Source organism: Phasianus colchicus, chromosome 40 (genome assembly GCF_987193195.1).
Source record: "Phasianus colchicus chromosome 40, bPhaCol1.hap1.1, whole genome shotgun sequence".
Classification (NCBI taxonomy): Eukaryota; Metazoa; Chordata; class Aves; order Galliformes; family Phasianidae; genus Phasianus; species Phasianus colchicus.
Genome location: NC_143475.1, coordinates 1,784,975 through 1,808,519, shown reverse-complemented (window position 1 = coordinate 1,808,519; position 23,545 = coordinate 1,784,975). Strand labels below are relative to the sequence as shown.

General features: G+C 57.9%; 1 protein-coding gene across 3 annotated transcripts in view; it reads right to left on the bottom strand.

Moving 5' to 3' along the window:
* Positions 1–22,298, bottom strand: part of ATP2A1 (ATPase sarcoplasmic/endoplasmic reticulum Ca2+ transporting 1) — a 75,649-nt gene extending 53,351 nt beyond the window's left edge. For all 3 annotated transcript variants that reach the window (XM_090130289.1, XM_090130291.1, XM_090130290.1), the window contains exons 1-7: positions 22,140–22,298; positions 17,881–17,898; positions 17,505–17,587; positions 12,725–12,829; positions 9,638–9,776; positions 3,136–3,216; positions 1,394–1,479 (exon numbers count right to left, since the gene is read on the bottom strand). In XM_090130289.1, coding sequence (XP_089986415.1) covers positions 1,394–1,479; positions 3,136–3,216; positions 9,638–9,776; positions 12,725–12,829; positions 17,505–17,587; positions 17,881–17,898; positions 22,140–22,257 — 630 coding nt within the window. In that variant the 5' untranslated portion in view covers positions 22,258–22,298. The remainder of the gene's footprint in view (positions 1–1,393; positions 1,480–3,135; positions 3,217–9,637; positions 9,777–12,724; positions 12,830–17,504; positions 17,588–17,880; positions 17,899–22,139) is intronic.
* Between the last annotated feature and the right edge of the window lie 1,247 nt (positions 22,299–23,545).

Below are 23,545 nucleotides of genomic sequence, written 5' to 3'. Positions count from 1 at the left end.
CACTTTGGGGACACCATGGGGTCACTTTTGGGGTAACCCTGGGGACACCTTGGGGACACTTTTGGGGACACTTTGGGGACATTTTTGGGGTCACTTTTGGAGTCACCATGGGGACACTTTTGGGGTAACCCTGGGGACACATTGGGAACACTTTTGGGGACACCATGGGGACACTTTTGGGGTTACTTTTGGGGTCACCACGGGGACACTTTGGCGATACACTGGGGACACCTTGGGGACACTTTGGGGACACTTTGGGGACACTTTTGGGGTCACTTTTGGGCCACATTGGGGACACATTAGGGACACTTTGGGGACACTTTGGGGACATTTTTGGGGTCACTTTTGGGGTCACTTTTGGGGCACATTGGGGACACTTTGGGGTCACCATGGGGACACTTTGGGGACACACTGGGGACATTTTGGGGTCACCATGGGGAAACTTTGGGGACACCATGGGGACACTTTTGGGGTAACCCTGGGGACACCTTGGGGACACTTTTGGGGTCACTTTTGGGGGCACCATGGGGACACTTTTGGGGTCATTTTTGGGACACATTGGGGACACTTTTGGGGACACCCTGGGGACACTTTGGGGACACCATGGGGACACCTTGGGGACACTTTGGGGGCACATCGGGGTCACTTTTTGGGACACTTTGGGAACACTTTGGGGCACACTGGGGACATTTTGGGGTCACCCTGGGGACACTTTGGGGGCACATTGGGGACACCATGGGGACACTTATGGGACACTTTTGGGGTCACTTTTGGGGTCACTTTTGGGGACACCATGGGGACACTTTTGGGGTAACCCTGGGGACACCTTGGGGAGACTTTGGGGACACCATGGGGACACACTGGGAACATTTTGGGGTCACCGTGGGGACACTTTGGGGGCACATTGGGGGCACATTGGGGACACCATGGGGACACTTTTGGGGCACTTTGGGGACACTTTCAGGGCAATTTGGGGACACTTTGGGGACACTTTGGGGACACTTTGGGGTCACCATGGGGACACTTTTGGGGACACCATGGGGACACACTGGGGACATTTTGGGGTCACCGTGGGGACACTTTGGGGACACTTTGGGGACACCATGGGGGCACACTGGGGACACAGAGGGGTCACCGTGGGGACACTTTGGGGACACCATGGGGACACCATGGGGACACCATGGGGACACTTTGGGGTAACCCTGGGGACACATTGGGGACACTTTTGGGGACACCATGGGGACACCTTGGGGACACTTTGGGGTCACCATGGGGACACACTGGGGACATTTTGGGGTCACCGTGGGGACACCTTGGGGACACTTTGGGGACACCATGGGGACACACTGGGGACATTTTGGGGTCACCGTGGGGACACTTTGGGGACACTGACGGAGAAGAGCATGTTCTTCTTGTCCTGGTTGACGGCACGCGGATCGGGGACGGGCTCCGTGTGTTTGATCACCGACACCGACTCACCTGCGGGGCGTTGCACACGCGTGTGTCACGGGCGTGTGCCCCATTCACACACCAGCGTCCCATCCCCACCCTTTGCTCCCATTCGTGCACAAACGCATGCGTGTCCCGTTCACACGTCTGTGTCCCGTTCACAAATCTGTGCCCCATTCACACATCTGTGCTCCATTCACACATCTGTGCCCCATTCACACACACAGCTGTGCCCCATTCACACATCTGTGTCCCATTCATACATTTGTGTCCCGTTCACAAATCTGTGCCCCATTCACAAATCTGTGCCCCATTCACACATCTGTGCTCCATTCACACAGCTGTGCCCCATTCACACACACATCTGTGTCCCATTCACACATCTGTGCCCCATTCACACACAAATCTGTGCCCCATTCACACACACATATGTGCTCCATTCACACATCTGTGCCCCATTCACACACAAATTTGTGCCCCATTCACACACACAGCTGAGCCCCATTCACACATCTGTGTCCCATTCATACATTCGTGTCCCATTCACACATCTGTGCCCCATTCACACACATCTGTGTCCCATTCACACACACAGCTGTGCCCCATTCACACATCTGTGCCCCATTCACAAATCTGTGCCCCATTCACACATCTGTGTCCCATTCACACACACAGCTGTGCCCCATTCATACATTTGTGTCCCATTCACACATCTGTGCCCCATTCACACAGCTGTGCCCCATTCACAAATCTGTGCCCCATTCACACATCTGTGCTCCATTCACACAGCTGTGTCCCATTCACACAAATCTGTGCCCCATTCACACATCTGTGCCCCATTCACACACGCAGCTGTGCCCCATTTGCACACACATCTGTGTCCCATTCACACATCTGTGCCCCATTCACACACACAGCTGAGCCCCATTCACACGTTTGTGTCCCATTCACACATCTGTGTCCCATTCCCACACACAGCTGTGCCCCATTCACATATCTGTGCCCCATTCACAAACACAGCTGTGCCCCATTCATACATTCGTGTCCCATTCACACACATCTGTGCCCCATTCACACACACAGCTGTGCCCCATTCACATATCTGTGCCCCATTCACAAACACAGCTGTGCCCCATTCATACATTCGTGTCCCATTCACACACATCTGTGCCCCATTCACACACACAGCTGTGCCCCATTCACAAATCTGTGCCCCATTCACACACACATATGTGCTCCATTCACAAATCTGTGCCCCATTCACACAGCTGTGCCCCATTCACACACAGCTGTTTCGCATTCACACACACATCTGTCCCATTCACACATCTGTGCCCCCCTTTGCACACTCACTCCCCTTTCCACACTCATTTCCCCCCATTTGCACACCTTGTGCCCCCCTTTGCACAACCACACCCCTTTTCACGCCCTGTCCCCCCCTTACACACTCACTCCATTTGCACACGGTGCCCCCCTCGCACGCCCACACCCTTTGCACGCTCACCCCACCCTTTGCACACCCGCACCCACCTGCACGCCCATGCCCACCCTTTGCACACCCACTCCCCCCTTTGCACACCCGCTCCCCCCTTCGCACACCCGCTCCCCCCTTTGCACTCCCACGCCCCCCCTCGCACAGCCACAGCCATTTGCACACCCACGTGCCCCCCCCCTTTGCACACCCACCAGTGAGGATGGACTGATCGACGCGCAGCGTGGTGGATTTGATGGAGATGATGCGGATGTCGGCCGGGACTTTGTCACCCACTGCGAGAGGGGGGGGTTACTGGGAGAACTGGGAGAACTGGGAGGGACTGGGAGGGTACTGGGAGCACTGGGAGGGACTGGGAGAGCTGGGAGGGACTGGGAGGGTACTGGGAGGGACTGGGAGCACTGGGAGGGATGGGGAGGGACTGGGAGGGTACTGGGAGGTACTGGGAGGGACTGGGAGGGTTACTGGGAGGGACTAGGAAGGTACTGGGAGCTCTGGGAGTTACTGGGAGGGACTGGGAGGGTACTGGGAGGGACTGGGAGGGACTGGGAGGGTACTGGGAGAGCTGGGAGGGACTGGAAGGGTACTGGAAGCACTGGGAGGGACTGGGAGGGTATTGGGAGAACTGGGAGGGACTGGAAGGGTACTGGGAGCACTGGGAGTTACTGGGAGGGTTACTGGGAGCACTGGGAGGGACTGGGAGGGTACTGGGAGCACTGGGAGGGACTGGGAGGGACTGGGAGCACTGGGAGGGATGGGGAGGGACTGGGAGGGTACTGGGAGGGACTGGGAGCACTGGGAGGGATGGGGAGGGACTGGGAGGTACTGGGAGCACTGGGAGGGACTGGGAAGGACTGGGAGGGTATTGGGAGGTACTGGGAGGGACTGGGAGGGTTACTGGGAGGGACTAGGAAGGTACTGGGAGCTCTGGGAGTTACTGGGAGGGACTGGGAGGGTACTGGGAGCACTGGGAGGGACTGGGAAGGACTGGGAGGGTATTGGGAGGTACTGGGAGGGACTGGGAGGGTTACTGGGAGGGACTAGGAAGGTACTGGGAGCTCTGGGAGTTACTGGGAGGGACTGGGAGGGTACTGGGAGCACTGGGAGGGACTGGGAAGGACTGGGAGGGTATTGGGAGGTACTGGGAGGGACTGGGAGGGCACTGGGAGGGTACTGGGAGCACTGGGAGGGACTGGGAGGGTACTGGGAGAAATGGGAGGGACTGGGAGGGTACTGGGAGGGTACTGGGAGAACTGGGAGGGACGGGAAGGGTACTGGGAGGGTACTGGGAGCACTGGGAGGGACTGGGAGGGACTGGGAGCACTGGGAGGGATGGGGAGGGACTGGGAGGGTATTGGGAGGTACTGGGAGGGACTGGGAGGACTGGGAGGGATGGGGAGGGACTGGGAGGGTTACTGGGAGGGTACTGGGAGGGACTGGGAGGACTGGGAGTTACTGGGAGGGACTGGGAGGGTACTGGGAGGGACTGGGAGCACTGGGAGTTACTGGGAGGGACTGGGAGGGTACTGGGAGGGACTGGGAGGACACTGGGAGGGCACTGGGAGCACTGGGAGGGACTGGGAGCACTGGGAGTTACTGGGAAGGACTGGGAGGGTATTGGGAGGTACTGGGAGGGACTGGGAGCATTGGGGGAGTACTGGGAGAACTGGGAGTTACTGGGAGGCAACTGGGAGCTACTGGGAGCTACTGGGACATACTGGGACATACTGGGACGTACTGGGAGACACTGAGAGTTCTGGGGACGCAGCAGGACCTGTCGGGTCCTAAGCGGTGCTACTGGGAGCAAACTGGGAGCTACTGGGAGGCAACTGGGAAGCAACTGGGACTTACTGGGACCTACGGGGACCTACTGGGATGTAGTGGGTCCTACTGGGACAAACTGGGAGCCACTGAGATCTATGGAGACACTGATTGCTCTGGGGACGCAGCAGGACCTGCCGGGTCCTAAGAGGTGCTACTGGGAGCAAACTGGGAGCAAACTGGGAGCTACTGGGAGCTACTGGGACATACTGGGACATACTGGGACCTACTGGGACTTACTGGGACATAATGGGAGGTACTGGGACATACTGGGACACACTGAGATCTATGGAGACACTGATTGCTCTGGGGACGCAGCAGGACCTGCCGGGTCCTAAGAGGTGCTACTGGGAGCAAACTGGGAGCAAACTGGGAGCTACTGGGAGCTACTGGGACCTACTGGGACCTACGGGGACATACTGGGATGTAGTGGGTCCTACTGGGACAAACTGGGAGGTACTGAGATCTATGGAGACACTGATTGCTCTGGGGACGCAGCAGGACCTGCCGGGTCCTAAGAGGTGCTACTGGGAGCAAACTGGGAGGTACTGGGAGCAAACTGGGAGCTACTGGGAGCTACTGGGACCTACTGGGACCTACTGGGACCTACGGGGACCTACTGGGATGTAGTGGGTCCTACTGGGACAAACTGGGAGGTACTGAGATCTATGGAGACACTGATTGCTGTGGGGACACAGCAGGACCTGCCGGGTCCTAAGAGGTGCTACTGGGAGCAAACTGGGAGCAAACTGGGAGCAAACTGGGAGCTACTGGGAGCTACTGGGAGACAACTGGGACATACTGGGAGGTACTGGGAGGTACTGGGACATACTGGGACATACTGGGACACACTGAGATCTATGGAGACACTGATTGCTCTGGGGACGCAGCAGGACCTGTCGGGTCCTAGGAGGTGCTACTGGGAGCAAACTGGGAGCAAACTGGGAGCTACTGGGAGCTACTGGGAGCTACTGGGAGCAAACTGGGAGCTACTGGGAGCTACTGGGAGACAACTGGGACATACTGGGAGGTACTGGGAGGTACTGGGACATACTGAGATCTATGGAGACACTGATTGCTCTGGGGACGCAGCAGGACCTGCCGGGTCCTAAGAGGGGCTACTGGGAGCAAACTGGGAGCAAACTGGGAGCTACTGGGACATACTGGGACATACTGGGATCTACTGGGACATACTGGGACATACTGGGACATACTGGGAGGTACTGGGAGGTACTGAGATCTATGGAGACACTGATTGCTGTGGGGACGCAGCAGGACCTGCCGGGTCCTAAGAGGTGCTACTGGGAGCAAACTGGGAGCAAACTGGGAGCTACTGGGAGCTACTGGGAGACAACTGGGACATACTGGGAGCTACTGGGACTTACTGGGACATACTGGGAGGTAGTGGGACTTACTGGGACGTACTGGGACATACTGGGACACACTGAGATCTATGGAGACACTGATTGCTGTGGGGACGCAGCAGGACCTGTCGGGTCCTAAGAGGTGCTACTGGGAGCAAACTGGGAGCAAACTGGGAGCAAACTGGGAGCTACTGGGACATACTGGGACATACTGGGACCTACTGGGATGTAGTGGGTCCTACTGGGTCACACTGAGATCTATGGAGACACTGATTGCTGTGGGGAGGCAGCAGGACCTGACGGGTCCTAAGAGGTGCTACTGGGTGCAAACTGGGAGCAAACTGGGAGCAAACAGGGAGCAAACAGGGAGCTACTGGGAGCTACTGGGACATACTGGGACATACTGGGACCTACTGGGACTTACTGGGACATAATGGGAGGTACTGGGACATACTGGGACACACTGAGATCTATGGAGACACTGATTGCTCTGGGGACGCAGCAGGACCTGCCGGGTCCTAAGAGGTGCTACTGGGAGCAAACTGGGAGCAAACTGGGAGCTACTGGGACATACTGGGACATACTGGGACCTACTGGGACTTACTGGGACATAATGGGAGGTACTGGGACATACTGGGACACACTGAGATCTATGGAGACACTGATTGCTGTGGGGACGCAGCAGGACCTGCCGGGTCCTAAGAGGTGCTACTGGGAGCAAACTGGGAGCAAACTGGGAGCAAACTGGGAGCTACTGGGAGGCAACTGGGAGCTACTGGGAGACAACTGGGACATACTGGGAGGTACTGGGAGGTACTGGGAGGTACTGGGACACACTGAGATCTATGGAGACACTGATTGCTGTGGGGACGCAGCAGGACCTGTCGGGTCCTAAGAGGTGCTACTGGGAGCAAACTGGGAGCAAACTGGGACATACTGGGAGCTACTGGGAGCTACTGGGACATACTGGGAGGTACTGGGAGCTACTGGGACATACTGGGAGCTACTGGGAGCTACTGAGACATACTGGGACTTACTGGGACATAATGGGAGATACTGGGACATACTGGGACACACTGAGATCTATGGAGACACTGATTGCTCTGGGGACGCAGCAGGACCTGCTGGGTCCTAAGTGGGGCTACTGGGAGCAAACTGGGAGCAAACTGGGAGCTACTGGGAGCTACTGGGACATACTGGGACATACTGGGAGCTACTGGGACTTACTGGGACATACTGGGAGGTAGTGGGACATACTGGGACACACTGAGATCTATGGAGACACTGATTGCTGTGGGGACGCAGCAGGACCTGTCGGGTCCTAAGAGGTGCTACTGGGAGCAAACTGGGAGCAAACTGGGAGCTACTGGGAGGCAACTGGGACATACTGGGAGACAACTGGGACATACTGGGAGGCACTGGGACATACTGGGACATACTGGGACACACTGGGATCTATGGAGACACTGATTGCTGTGGGGACGCAGCAGGACCTGTTGGGTCCTAGGAGGTGCTACTGGGAGCAAACTGGGAGCAAACTGGGAGCAAACTGGGAGCAAACTGGGAGCTACTGGGACCTACTGGGACCTACGGGGACCTACTGGGATGTAGTGGGTCCTACTGGGTCACACTGAGATCTATGGAGATACTGATTGCTCTGGGGACGCAGCAGGACCTGTCGGGTCCTAGGAGGTGCTACTGGGAGCAAACTGGGAGCAAACTGGGAGCTACTGGGAGGCAACTGGGAAGCAACTGGGACCTACTGGGACCTACGGGGACCTACTGGGATGTAGTGGGTCCTAATGGGACAAACTGGGAGCCACTGAGATCTATGGAGACACTGATTGCTGTGGGGACGCAGCAGGACCTGTCGGGTCCTAAGAGGTGCTACTGGGAGCAAACTGGGAGCTACTGGGAGGCAACTGGGAAGCAACTGGGACATACTGGGACATACTGGGAGCTACTGGGACTTACTGGGAGGTACTGGGTCCTACAGGGACAAACTGGGAGCCACTGAGATCTATGGAGACACTGATTGCTCTGGGGACGCAGCAGGACCTGCCGGGTCCTAAGTGGGGCTACTGGGAGCAAACTGGGAGCAAACTGGGAGCTACTGGGAGCTACTGGGAGCTACTGGGACATACTGGGACATACTGGGACCTACTGGGACTTACTGGGACATACTGGGAGGTAGTGGGACATACTGGGACATACTGAGATCTATGGAGACACTGATTGCTGTGGGGACGCAGCAGGACCTGTCGGGTCCTAGGAGGTGCTACTGGGTGCAAACTGGGAGCTACTGGGAGCAAACTGGGAGCTACTGGGAGCTACTGGGACATACTGGGACATACTGGGACCTACTGGGACTTACTGGGACATACTGGGAGGTAGTGGGACATACTGGGACATACTGAGATCTATGGAGACACTGATTGCTCTGGGGACGCAGCAGGACCTGCCGGGTCCTAGGAGGGGCTACTGGGAGCAAACTGGGAGCTACTGGGAGCTACTGGGAGGCAACTGGGAAGCAACTGGGACATACTGGGACATACTGGGAGCTACTGGGACTTACTGGGAGGTACTGGGTCCTACAGGGACAAACTGGGAGCCACTGAGATCTATGGAGACACTGATTGCTCTGGGGACGCAGCAGGACCTGCTGGGTCCTAAGTGGGGCTACTGGGAGCAAACTGGGAGCAAACTGGGAGCTACTGGGAGCTACTGGGAGACAACTGGGACATACTGGGACCTACTGGGACTTACTGGGACATACTGGGAGGTAGTGGGACATACTGGGACATACTGAGATCTATGGAGACACTGATTGCTGTGGGGACGCAGCAGGACCTGCCGGGTCCTAAGAGGTGCTACTGGGTGCAAACTGGGAGCTACTGGGAGCTACTGGGAGGCAACTGGGAAGCAACTGGGACATACTGGGACATACTGGGAGCTACTGGGACTTACTGGGCGGTACTGGGTCCTACAGGGACAAACTGGGAGCCACTGAGATCTATGGAGACACTGATTGCTGTGGGGACGCAGCAGGACCTGTCGGGTCCTAAGAGGTGCTACTGGGAGCAAACTGGGAGCAAACTGGGAGCTACTGGGAGCTACTGGGACATACTGGGACCTACTGGGACTTACTGGGACATACTGGGAGGTAGTGGGACATACTGGGACATACTGAGATCTATGGAGACACTGATTGCTGTGGGGACGCAGCAGGACCTGCCGGGTCCTAAGAGGTGCTACTGGGAGCAAACTGGGAGCAAACTGGGAGCAAACTGGGAGCTACTGGGACCTACTGGGACCTATGGGGACCTCCGGGGACCTACTGGGATGTAGTGGGTCCTACTGGGTCACACTGAGATCTATGGAGACACTGATTGCTGTGGGGACGCAGCAGGACCTGCCGGGTCCTAAGAGGTGCTACTGGGAGCAAACTGGGAGCAAACTGGGAGCAAACTGGGAGCAAACTGGGAGGTACTGGGAGGCAGCGGCTGCTCACCGGCCACCTCGGCGATGTCCCCCGGCACCAGGTCCCGGGCCTTGATGCGCTGCACGGCCTTGCGGTCGGCGCGGTACACCTTGCCCATCTCGGGTTCGTATTCCTTCAGGGCCTCGATGGCGTTCTCTGCATTGCGCTCCTGGGGGGGGGAGGGGGATTGGGGGGGTGAGTTTGGGGTGGGTTGGGGGGGGGGTCGTGATGGGGGGGGTTGTGGGGTTTTGGGGTCGGAGCCGTAGGGATGCATAGGAGCCCCATATGGACCCGTAGGGAGATGTGGAGATCCTGTATGGACTCCATAGGGATCCATAGGGAATCATAGAGAGCCTGCAGGGACCCCATAGAGATCCCAGAGGGACCCCATAATGATCCCATGGGGACCCCATAGAGATCCCATACAGATCCCATAGGGACTCCATAGGGACCCCATAATGATCCCATAGGGACCCCATAGGGACCCCATAGAGATCCATAGGGAATCATAGAGATCCCATATGGACCCTTTAGAGATCCCATAGAGATCCCATAGGGACCCCATAGGGACCCCATAATGATCCCATAGAGACCCCATAGAGATCCCATACAGATCCCATAGAGGTCCATAGGGATCCATAGAGACCCCATAGAGATCCCCTAGAGATCCCAGAGGGACCCCATAGGGACCCCATAGGGACCCCATAGAGATCCCATAGAGATCCCATAGGGACCCTATAATGATGCCATAGGGACCCCATAGAGATCCCATACAGATCCCATAGAGGTCCCAGAGGGATCCATAGAGACCCCATAGGGACCCCATGGGGACCCCATAGGGACCCCCTAATAATGCCATAGGGACCCCATACAGATCCCATACAGATCCCATAGAGGTCCCAGAGGGATCCATAGAGACCCCATAGAGACCCCATAGAGACCCCATTGGGACCCCATAGAGATCCCATAGAGATCCCATACGGACCCCATAGAGACCCCATTGGGACCCCATAGGATCCCATAGAGATCCCATAGAGATCCCATAGGGACCCCATAGAGAACCCATAGGGACCCATAGGGACACGTGGAGATCCCATAGAGACCCCATAGGGATCCATAGGGAGTGCGTGTGGGGTGAGGGGGGGTCGTGGGGGGGGTGAGGGGGGCTTGTGGGGTGAAATGGGGGGGTATTGGGGAGATTGGGGGTGGGTTTGGGGTGGGGGGGGGGTCGTGATGGGGGGGGTTGTGGGGTATTGGGGTCGGAGCCGTAGGGATGCGTAGGAGCCCCATATGGACCCGTAGGGAGATGTGGAGATCCCATAGGGACTCCATAGGGATCCATAGGGAATCATAGAGAGCCTGTAGGGACCCCATAGAGATCCCAGAGGGACCCCATAATGATCCCATGGGGACCCCATAGAGATCCCATACAGATCCCATAGGGACTCCATAGGGACCCCATAATGATCCCATAGGGACCCCATAGGGACCCCATAGAGATCCATAGGGAATCATAGAGATCCCATATGGACCCTTTAGAGATCCCATAGAGATCCCATAGGGACCCCATAGGGACCCCATAATGATCCCATAGAGACCCCATAATGATCCCATACAGATCCCATAGAGATCCCAGAGGGATGCATAGAGACCCCATAGAGACCCCATAGAGATCCCCTAGAGATCCCACAGGGACCCCATAGGGACCCCATAGGGACCCCATAGAGATCCCATGGGGACCCCATAGGGACCCTACAATGATGCCATAGGGACCCCATAGAGATCCCAAACAGATCCCACAGGGACCCCATAATGATCCCATGGGGACCCCATACAGATCCCATAGAGATCCCATAGGGACCCCATAATGATCCCATAGGGACCCCATAGAGATCCCATACAGATCCCATAGAGGTCCATAGGGATCCATAGAGACCCCATAGAGATTCCCTAGAGATCCCACAGGGACCCCATAGGGACCCCATAGAGATCCCATAGAGATCCCAGAAGGACCCCATACAGATCCCATAGGGACCCCATAATGATCCCATAGGGACCCCATAGAGATCCCATAGAGATCCCAGAAGGACCCCATACAGACCCCATAGGAACCCATAGGGACACGTGGAGATCCCATACAGACCCCATAGGGATCCATAGGGAGTGAGTGTGGGGTGAGGGGGGGGTCGTGGGGGGGGGGGTTGTGGGGTGAAATGGGGGGGGGGGGTATTGGGGTCGGAGCCCCATATCGCCCCATATCGCCCCATATCCCCCCCATATCGTCCCATATCGCCACGTATCACCCCATGTCACCCCATATTGTCCCATATGGCCCCATATCGCCCCCATATCCACCCCATATCCACCCCAAATCACCCCATATCACCCCATATCCCCCCCATATCCCCCCCATATCGCCCCATATCGCCCCCATATCGCCACATATGGCCCCATATCCACCCCATATCCACCCCATATCACCCCATATCACCCCATATCGCCCCCATATCGCCCCCATATCACCCCATATCCACCACATATCACCCCACATCACCCCATGTCACCCCATATTGCCCCATATCACCCCATATCCACCTCATATCACCCCATATCATCCCCATATCACCCCATATTGCCCCATATCGCCCCCATGTTGCCCCATATCGCCCCATATCCACCCCATATCCACCCCAAATCACCCCATATCGCCCCATATCGCCCCATATCACCCCATATCCACCTCATATCGCACCATATCACCCCCATATCACCCCATATCACCCCACGTCACCCCATATCACCCCCATATAGCTCCCATATCACCCCATATCCCCCCATATCCACCCCATATCCACCCCATATCGCCCCATATCGCCCCATATCACCCCATATCACCCCCATATCACCCCATATCCCCCCATATCCACCCCATATCGCCCCATATCGCCCCATATCACCCCACGTCACCCCATATCACCCCCATATTGTCCCCATATCGCCCCCATATCACCCCCATATTGTCCCCATATCCCCCCATATCCCCCCCTATCCACCCCATATCCACCCCATATCGCCCCATATCGCCCCATATCGCCCCATTTCCCCCGTTGCCCCCACCTGCCAGACGCCGACGACGGCGTTGGCGATGAGGATGAGGAGGATGACGAAGGGCTCCACGAAGGCTGTGATGGTTTCCTCCCCTTCCTCAAACCACGCCAGGACCTGCAGGGAAAAACGGGGGGGGGGGGGGTCAGTTAAGTGGGGAGGGGTGGGGGGGCAGCGATATGGGGGGGGATATGGGGGCGATATGGGGCGATAGGGGGCGATAGGGGGGGGATATGGGGTATTTGTGGGTCTCTGTGGGCTGATATGGGATGTGATGCGGGGGGGGCAGGGATATGAGATGGGGGGCTTGGGGGGGGTCACTGAAATGGGGGGGGCAGTGAAGTGGGGGGATATGGGGCGATATGGGGCGATATGGGGTATTTGTGGGTCCCTATGGGGCGATATGGGGCGATGTGAGGGAGCAGGGATGTGAGATGGGGGGGTTTGTGGGGGGGTCACTGAATTGGGGGGGGGATATGGGGCGATATGGGGCGATATGGGGCGATATGGGGTGATATGGGGCGATATGGGGCGATATGGGGTGATGTGGGGGGGGCAAGGATGTGATATGGGGTGGTCAATGAAATGGGGGGGCAGTGAGGTGGGGGGGATATGGGGGCGATATGGGGCGATATGGGGCGAATTGGGGGGGCAGGGATGTGATATGGGGAGGTTTGGGGGGGGGGTCACTGAATTGGGGGGGGGATATGAGGCGATATGGGGCGATATGGGGGGATATGGGGGGGCCAGGGATGTGATATGGGGGGGCTTCGGGGGGGTTACTGAAATGGGGGGGCGATATGGGGCGATATGGGGTATTTGTGGGTCCCTATGGGGCGATATGGGGCGATGTGAGGGAGCAGGGATGTGAGATGGGGGGGTTTGTGGGGGGGTCACTGAATTGGGGGGGGGATATGGGGCGATATGGGGCGATATGGGGTGATATGGGGCGATATGGGGCGATATGGGGTGATGTGGGGGGAGCAAGGATGTGATATGGGGTGGTCACCGAATTGGGGGGGCAGTGAGGTGGGGGGGATATGGGGCGATATGGGGCGATATGGGGGTGATACGGGGGGGCAGGGATGTGATATGGGGGGGTTTGTGGGGGGGGGTCACTGAATTGGGGGGGGGATATGAGGCGATATGGGGTGATATGGGGCGATATGGGGTGATATGGGGCGATATGGGGGGGGCAGGGATGTGATATGGGGGGGCTTGGGGGGGGGTCACTGAACTGGGGGGGGGCGATATGGGGCGATATGGGGTATTTGTGGGTCCCTATGGGGCGATATGGGGTGATGTGGGGGGGCAGGGATGTGAGATGGGGGGGTTTGTGGGGGGGTCACTGAATTGGGGGGGGGATATGGGGCGATATGGGGCGATATGGGGCGATATGGGGCGATATGGGGCAATATGGGCGGGCAGGGATGTGAGATGGGGGGGTTTGTGGGGGGGTCACTGAAATGGGGGGGGGCGATATGGGGTATTTGTGGGTCTCTATGGGGCGATATGGGGTGATGTGGGGGAGCAAGGATGTGATATGGGGTGGTCAATGAAATGGGGGGGCAGTGAGGTGGGGGGGATATGGGGCGATATGGGGCGATATGGGGGTGATACGGGGGGGCAGGGATGTGATATGGGGGGGTTTGTGGGGGGGGGTCACTGAATTGGGGGGGGGATATGAGGCGATATGGGGTGATATGGGGCGATATGGGGTGATATGGGGGGGGCAGGGATGTGATATGGGGGGGCTTTGGGGGGGTCACTGAAATGGGGGGGGGATATGGGGCGATATGGGGCGATATGGGGGGGCACGGGGAGGCTGATGGGGGGGGTGACAGGTGGGGGGGGTGACAGGAGGTGGGGGGGACGTGGGGGGGTGACATGGGGGGGGCACGGGGGGGGTGATGGGGGGGTGACAGATGGGGGGGGATGTGGGGGGGGACATGGGGGGGGGGACGGGGGGGACACTTTGGGGGGGTGACAGGTGGGGGGGTGACATGGGGGGGTGACAGGGGAGAGTGGTGACATGGGGGGGTGGTGACACGGGGGGGTGACACGTGGGGGGGGTCGTGACAAGAGGTGACAGGAGGGGGGGTGACATGGGGGGGTGGCAGGAGGGGGGGGATGTGGGGGAGGGCATGGGGGGGTGATGGGGGGGTGACACGTGGGGGGAGTGGTGACAGGAGGTGGCAGGAGGGGGGGGTGACATGGGGGGGTGGCAGGAGGGGGGGACGTGGGGGGGGGCACGAAGGGGGGTGATGGGGGGGTGACATGGGGGGGTGACATGGGGGAGGGGCACGGGGGGGGACAGGGGGGGGTGATGGGGGGGTGACATGGGGGGGGTCGTGACAGGAGGTGACAGGAGGACGGGGGGGTGACATGGGGGGGTGGTGACACGTGGGGGGGTGACATGGTGACGGGGGGGTGACGTGGGGGGGTGACAGGAGGGGGTGGACACGGGGGGGGGGTGACATGGGGGAGGGGCGCGGGGGGGGACATGGGGGGGTGACACGTGGGGGGGGTGGTGACACGGGGGGGGGGTGAAACATGGAGGGGGGTGACAGGTGGTGACAGGAGGGGGGGTGGACACAGGGGGGTGGCAGGAGGGGGGGATGTGGGGGGGGCACGGGGGGGGGGATGATGGGGGGTGACAGGTGGGGGGGTGACATGGGGGGGGGGGTGACAGGAGGTGACAGCTGAGCTGGGGCCGCACCGAGGATCTCATTGCAGGTCCTTGAAGGGCAGCCAATGTCACGGCGGGGGGGGGGGGAGGGGGGGGGATATGGGGGGATGTGAGGGGGGGGTTGTGGGGGGGGATATGGGGGGGATGTGGGGTGACTATGGGGCGGATGTGGGGGGGATATGGGGGGGATATGGGGGGGATGTGGGGGGGGATATGGGGCAGATATGGGGTGACTATGGGGCGGATATGGGGGGATGTGGGGGGGATGTGGGGGGGGATATGGGGCAGATATGGGGGGGATATGGGGGGGATGTGGGGGGGATGTGGGGCAGATATGGGGGGGATGTGGGGGGATGTGGGGTGACTATGGGGCGGATATGGGGGGATGTGGGGGGGATGTGGGGGGGGATATGGGGCAGATATGGGGGGGATATGGGGGGGATATGGGGGGGATATGGGGGGGATGTGGGGGGGATGTGGGGCAGATATGGGGGGGATATGGGGGGGATGTGGGGTGACTATGGGGCAGATATGGGGGGATGTGGGGGGGGATATGGGGGGGATGTGGGGTCGCTATGGGGGGGTTATGGGGGGCATATGGGGGGGATGTGGGGGGGATATGGGGCAGATATGGGGCAGATATGGGGTGACAATGAGGCAGATGTGGGGGGGATGTTGGCGGGATATGGGGGGGATATGGGGTGACTATGGGGCAGATGTGGGGGGGATATGGGGCAGATAAGGGGGGGATGTGGGGCAGATATGGGGTGACTATGGGGCAGATGTGGGGGGGATATGGGGCAGATAAGGGGGGGATGTGGGGCAGATATGGGGTGACTATGGGGCGGCTAAGGGATATCTATGGGGCGGCTATGGGGCAGCTATGGGGTCGCAATGGAGTGGTTATGGGGTCGCTATGGGGTCGCTATGGGGTGGCTATGGGGTTGCTATGAGGTCGCTATGGGGTCACTGTGGGGTCCCTATGGGCTCGCTATGGGGTCGCTATAGGGTCGCTATGGGGTCGCTATGGGGTCGCTATGGGGTTGCTATGGGGTCGCTATGGGGTCACTATGGGGCGGCTATGGGGTGGCTATGGGGCAGCTATGGGGTCAGTATGGGGCGGCTATGGGGTCGCTATGGGGCAGCTATGGGGTATCTATGGGGTCTCTATGGGGTCGCTATGGGGTCGCTATGGGGTATCTATGGGGCGGCTATGGGGTGGCTATGGGGCAGCTATGGGGTCAGTATGGGGCGGCTATGGGGTCGCTATGGGGTCTCCATGGGGTCTCTATGGGGTGGATAAGGGGTGGCTATAGGGTGGCTATGGGGTCTCTATGGGGTCGCTATGGGGTCGCTATGGGGTGGCTATGGGGCTGCTATGGGGCGGCTATGGGGTCTCTATGGGGTCGCTATGGGGTTGCTATAGGGTCGCTATGGGGTCGCTATAGGGTCACTATGGGGTGGCTATGGGGTCGCTATGGGGTGGCTATGGGGTGGCTATGGGGTCGCTATGGGGCTGCTATGGGGTCTCTATGGGGTCACTATGGGGTTGCTATAGGGTCGCTATGGGGTCGCTATGGGGTCTCTATGGGGTCCCTATGGGCTCGCTATGGGGTCGCTATAGGGTCGCTATGGGGTCGCTATGGGGTCGCTATGGGGTTGCTATGGGGTCGCTATGGGGTCACTATGGGGCAGCTATGGGGCGGCTATGGGGTCTCTATGGGGTGGCTATGGGGTGGCTATGGGGTCGCTATGGGGTCACTATGGGGCAGCTATGGGGCGGCTATGGGGTCTCTATGGGGTCGCTATGGGGTGGCTATGGGGTCGCTATGGGGCTGCTATGGGGTCTCTATGGGGTCACTATGGGGTTGCTATAGGGTCGCTATGGGGTCGCTATGGGGTGGCTATGGGGCTGCTATGGGGCGGCTATGGGGTCTCTATGGGGTGGCTATGGGGTGGCTATGGGGTCTCTATGGGGTCACTATGGGGTTGCTATAGGGTTGCTATGGGGTCGCTATAGGGTCACTATGGGGTGGCTATGGGGTCGCTATGGGGTCGCTATGGGGCGGCTATGGGGCGGCTATGGGGCAGAAGGGCACTCACGAAGGAGATGCAGGCGGCCAAGAGGAGGATCCGCACCAGGAGGTCCTCAAACTGCTCCACCACCAGCTCCCAAATGGTTTTACCTGCGGGGGGGGGCACCCTAATTAGCGGGGGGGTTAATTAGGGGGGGTGGGGAGTGTGTTAATTAGGGGCTGGGTACGTTAATTACGGGGGTTATATCTTAATTGGGGAGGGGTGGGGGGTTGGTTGGGGGTAGGAGGAATTGATGAAGGGGGGGGGTGATGTTTATGGGGAGGGGTCACGTTAATTGGGGGGGATGTGCTAATTGGGGGGTTATGCTAATTGGTGGGGGATATGTTAATGGGGGGAGGATGTGTTAATTGAGTGGGGAGACGTTAATTAGGGGGGTGCTCACCTTCCTCAGCCGGCAGCTCTGTGGGGGGAGGGAAAGAAGAGGGGCGGTTAATGGGGACAAATGAACCCCACTGACCCCATTGACCCCATTGACCCTATTGACCCCATTGACCCCATTGACCCCACTGACCTCAATTGACTCCACTGACCCCATTGACCTCAATTGACCCCACTGGCCCCATTGGCCCCATTGACCCCACTGACCTCAATTGACCCCACTGACCCCATTGACCCCATTGACCTCATTGACCCCATTGACCTCAGTTGACCCCACTGGCCCCATTGGCCCCATTAACCCCACTGACCTCAGTTGACCCCTATTGACCCCATTGACCCCTCATTGACCCCACATTGACCCCACTGACCCCAATTGACCCCACTGACCCCACTGACCCCAATTGACCCCACTGACCCCACTGACCCCTCACTGACCCCAATTGACCCCTCATGACCCCATTGACCCCTCATTGACCCCACATTGACCCCACTGACCCCAATTGACCCCCACTGACCCCATTGACCCCTCATTGACCCCACTCTCCCCAATTGACCCCCACTGACCCCTCATTGACCCCTCATTGACCCCAGTTGACCCCTCATTGACCCCATTGACCCCCACTGACTGCATTGACCCCATTGACCCCTCCTTGACCCCATTAACCCCAATTGATCCCTACTGACCCCTCATTGACCCCAATTGACCCCATATTGACCCCATTGACCCCACATTGATCCCATTGACCCCAATTGACCTCTCATTGACCCTACACTGACCCCAATGACCCCATTGACCCCACATCGACCCCATTGACCCCAATTGACCCCCACTGACCCACTGACCCCTTATTGACCCCACATTGACCCCAGTTGACCCCCACTGACCCACTGACCCCTCATTGACCCCACATTGACCCCACATTGACCCCAGTTAGGCCCCACTGACCCCCACTGACCCCACATTGACCCCATTTAACCCCAATTGACCCCACATTGACCCCACTGACCCCAGTTGACCCCATTTAACCCCATTTGACCCCATTTGACCCCCTGACCCCACATTGACCCCAGTTGACCCCCACTGACCCCAATTGACCCCATTTGACCCCTCATTGACCCCTCATTGACCCCACTTGAGCCCCACTGACCCCACTGACCCCAATTGACCCCATTTAACCCCATTTGACCCCAATTGATCCCCCTGACCCCATTTGACCCCTCATTGACCCCACTGACCCCAATTGACCCCACATTGACCCCAATTGACCCCACTGACCCCTCATTGACCCCAATTGACCCCACTGACCCCAATTGACCCCACATTGACCCCATTGACCCCCCATTGACCCCATTGACCCCACATTGACCCCATTGACCCCCCTGACCCCCTTCGTTCCCCCGATTACTCCCTGCTACTTCATTATCCCAATTAAACCCCACCACCCTAATTACCCCCATTCCCCCCATTAATTACCTCAGTTCCCCTAATAACCCCCCACCCCTCCCTCATTACCCCTAATTAACCCCCCTCTCATTACCACAATCCCCCACCAGCCCGTTAATTACCTCAATTCCCCCAATTAATTACCGCAATTCCCTTCATAACCCCGCTAATTACCGTAATTACCACAATTAACCCTCCTAATAGATCTCCTCCAAATCACCGCAATCCCCCAATTACGCCCTAATTAATTACCTTCGTTCCCCCAGCAGCCGCTCCTGCAGCTCATTAAGCACCACAACCCCCCCCACTAATTACCGCAATCCCCCCATTTCCCCCTAATTAATTACCTTCGTTCCCCAAATGGAACCGCTGCCCCACGTTACCGTAATCCCCCTAATAGACCCCCAGAATTACCCACAAAACCCCGCAACGCCCATTACCGTAATCACCCGAATAGAAGCACCCCCCCCCCAATCAAATCACCATTAATTACCGTAATTGCAGTCCCCAAATTACCGTAATTCCACTAATAGACCCCCAAATTACCGTAATCCCACTAATAGAGGCCCAAATCCCATTCCCAAATTACCGTAATCCTACTAATAGACCCACCAAATTACCGTAATCCCACTAATAGAGCCCCCAATTACCGTAATCCCACTAATAGATCCTCAATTCCAATCCCCAAATTACCGTAATTCCCCTAATAGACCCCCAAATTACCATAATCCCACGAATAGACCCCCAAATTACCATAATCCCACTAATAGAGGCCCAAATCCCATTCTCAAATTACCGTAATCCCACTAATAGACCTCAATTACCATAATCCCACTAATAGAGCCCCCAATTACCATAATCCCACTAATAGATCCTCAATTCCAATCCCCAAATTACCATAATTCCACTAATAGACCCACAATCCCAATCTCCAAATTACCGTAATTCCCCTAATAGACCCCAATTACCATAATTCCCCTAATAGACCCCCAAATTAGCATAATCCCACTAATAGAGCCCCAATCTCAATCCCCAATTACCATAATCCCCCTAATAGACCCCAATTACCATAATCCCACTAATAGACCCCCCGAATTACTGTAATCCCACTAATAGACCCCCAATCTCAATCCCCAATTACCGTAATCCCACTAATAGACCCCCAAATTACCATAATCCCACTAATAGAGCCCCCAAGTTACCATAATTCCCCTAATAGACCCCCCAAATTAGCATAATCCCACTAATAGACCCCCAATCTCAATCCGCAATTACCATAATCCCACTAATAGACCCTAATTACCATAATCCCACTAATAGAACCCCCAAATTACCGTAATCCCACTAATAGACCCTCAATCTCAATCCCCAATTACCGTAATCCCCCTAACAGACCCCCAATCCCATTCCCCAATCACCATTGCCCCCCAATTACCGTAATCCCCCTAATAGAACCCCCCCAACAAAAATCCCCATTAACTCCCACCCAGCCCCCCCCCCACAAAACAATTAACCTGACCGACTTAATTAACTCAAGACAGAGCCCCTGAATTACCATAATCTCCCTAATAGAACCCCCCACCCCCCCTTAACCCCTCTCCGACCCCCCAAATTACCGTAATCCCCCGAATAGACCCCCAAGCCCATTCCCCAATCACCATCACCCCCCAATTACCGTAATCCCCCTAATAAACCCCCCCCCAAAAAAAACCCAATAAAAATCCCCATTAACTCCCACCCTACCCCCCCCCAATTAACCCGACCGACTTAATTAACTCAAAACAGCCCCCAATTACCGTAATCCGCCTAATAGACCCCCAATCACCATCGCCCCCCAATTACCGTAATTCCCCTAATAGACCCCCAATCACCATCGCCCCCCAATTACCCTAATCCCCCTAATAGAACCACCCCCCGCAACAAAAATCCCCATTAACTCCCCCCCAACCCCCCCCAGCCACCCCCCCCCAAAACAATTAACCCGACCGACTTAATTAACTCAAAACAGCCCCAAATTACCGTAATCCCCCTAATAGACCCCCAATCACCATCGCCCCCCAATTACCGTAATCCTCCTAATAGAACCACCCCCCCCAACAAAAATCCCCATTAACTCCCACCCTACCCCCCCCCCAATTAACCCGACCGACTTAATTGACTCAAAACAGCCCCAAATTACCGTAATCCCCCTAATAGAACCCCCCCCAACAAAAATCCCCATTAACTCCCCCCCAACCCCCCCCAGCCACCCCCCCCCCCAAACAATTAACCCGACCGACTTAATTAACTCAAGACAGACCCCCCCGAATTACCGTAATCCCCCTAATAGACCCCCAATCCCATTCCCAAATCACCGTCGCCCCCCAATTACCGTAATCCCCCCAATAGAACCCCCCACCCCCCCTTAACCCCTCTCCGACCCCCCCGAATTACCGTAATCCCCCGAATAGACCCCCAAGCCCATTCCCCCAATCACCGTAATCCCCCTAATAGAACCCCCCCAACAAAAATCCCCATTAACTCCCCCCCAACCCCCCCCAGCCACCCCCCCCCCAAACAATTAACCCGACCGACTTAATTAACTCAAGACAGACCCCCCCGAATTACCGTAATCCCCCTAATAGACCCCCAATCACCATCGCCCCCCAATTACCGTAATCCCCCTAATAGACCCCCAATCACCATCGCCCCCCAATTACCGTAATCCCCCTAATAGAACCCCCCCCCCCAACAAAAATCCCCATTAACTCCCCCCAACCCCCCCCCCCCCCCAAAAACAATTAACCCGACCGACTTAACGAATGACCCCCCCAGCTCACCGTTGTGGCCGTATTTCTCCAAAGCGCGGCGCACCTGCTCGGCGCTCAGCCCCACGTTTTCATTCACCCCAAAGAAAGCCAAGCATTGCTCGGCCGTTTTGGCGTGCGCGTTTTCCATCCTGTTTTGGGTTTTAATTTTTATCCTAAACCCCCCCCCCCCACCCCGCCGACCCCAAACCGCCCCCCCCCCCCCCACACACCCCCAAAAACCCTTTAAATTCAAAAAAAAAAAAAAAAAAAATTAAAAAAAATCGCCCCCTTTTTTCTTCTTTTCTTTTTCCTTTTTTCTTCCTTTTTTTTCTTTCCCCCCCCCCCGGCTTTTTTTTTTTTCTTTTTTTTTTTTTCTTTTTTTTTTTATCCCCCCTCAACCGCCCGACGCCGCCGCCGCCGCCCCACCGACGGGTGGGGATGGACGACAGGGGGGCTTATAGGGGGGCGGCCCCCCCCCACTTTTTCCCTCCCTCCCCACCCCCCCCCACCCCCATTTCCCCGCCCCAAAACCACGTGACGGGAACGCCCCCCCCCCCTTTCCCCGCCCCCCTTTCTGAGACCCGCCCCCCCCCCTCCCCCCCCTCCCAATTCGGTCACTCCCCCCCTTTTCGGTCCCCCCCCCCCCCCATTTCGCCCCCCCCCCCCCATTTCCGAACCCCCTTTTCGGTCCCCCCCCCCCATTTCGCCCCCCCCCGCTTACCCCCCCCTTTTCGGTCCCCCCCCCCCCCATTTCGCTCCCCCCCCCCATTTCCGAACCCCCATTTCGCTCCCCCCCCCCATTTCCGAACCCCCATTTCTGTCCCCCCCCCCCATTTCCGAACCCCCATTTCGGTCCCCCCCCCCCCCATTTCGCACCCCCCCCCCATTTCCGAACCCCCATTTCTGTCCCCCCCCCCCCATTTCGCCCCCACCCCCCCCCATTTCGGTCCCCCTCCCGGGCTTTCGGTCCCCCCCTCCCCCATTTCGCCCCCCCCCCCCTTACCCCCCCCTTTTCGGTCACCCCCTCCCCCCCCATTTCTGTCCCCCCCCCCATTTCGCCCCCCCCCCGCTTACCCCCCCATTTCGGTCACCCCCCCCCCCCCATTTCTGTCCCCCCCCCCACCATTTACCCCCCCCCCCCATTTCTGTCCCCCCCCCCTTTTCGGTCCCCCCTCCCCCATTTCGCCCCCCCCCCCCTTACCCCCCCATTTCGGTCCCCCCCCGGGCTTTCGGTCCCCCCCCCATTTCTGTCCCCCCTCCCCCATTTCGCCCCCCCCCATTTCCGAACCCCCATTTCGGTCCCCCCCCCCCCAGACCATTTAGCCCCCCTCCCCCCATTTCAGTCCCCCCCCCCATTTCGGTCACCCCCCCCCCATTTCGGTCCCCCCCCCGGCTTTCGGTCCCCCCCCCATTTCTGTCCCCCCCTCCCCATTTCG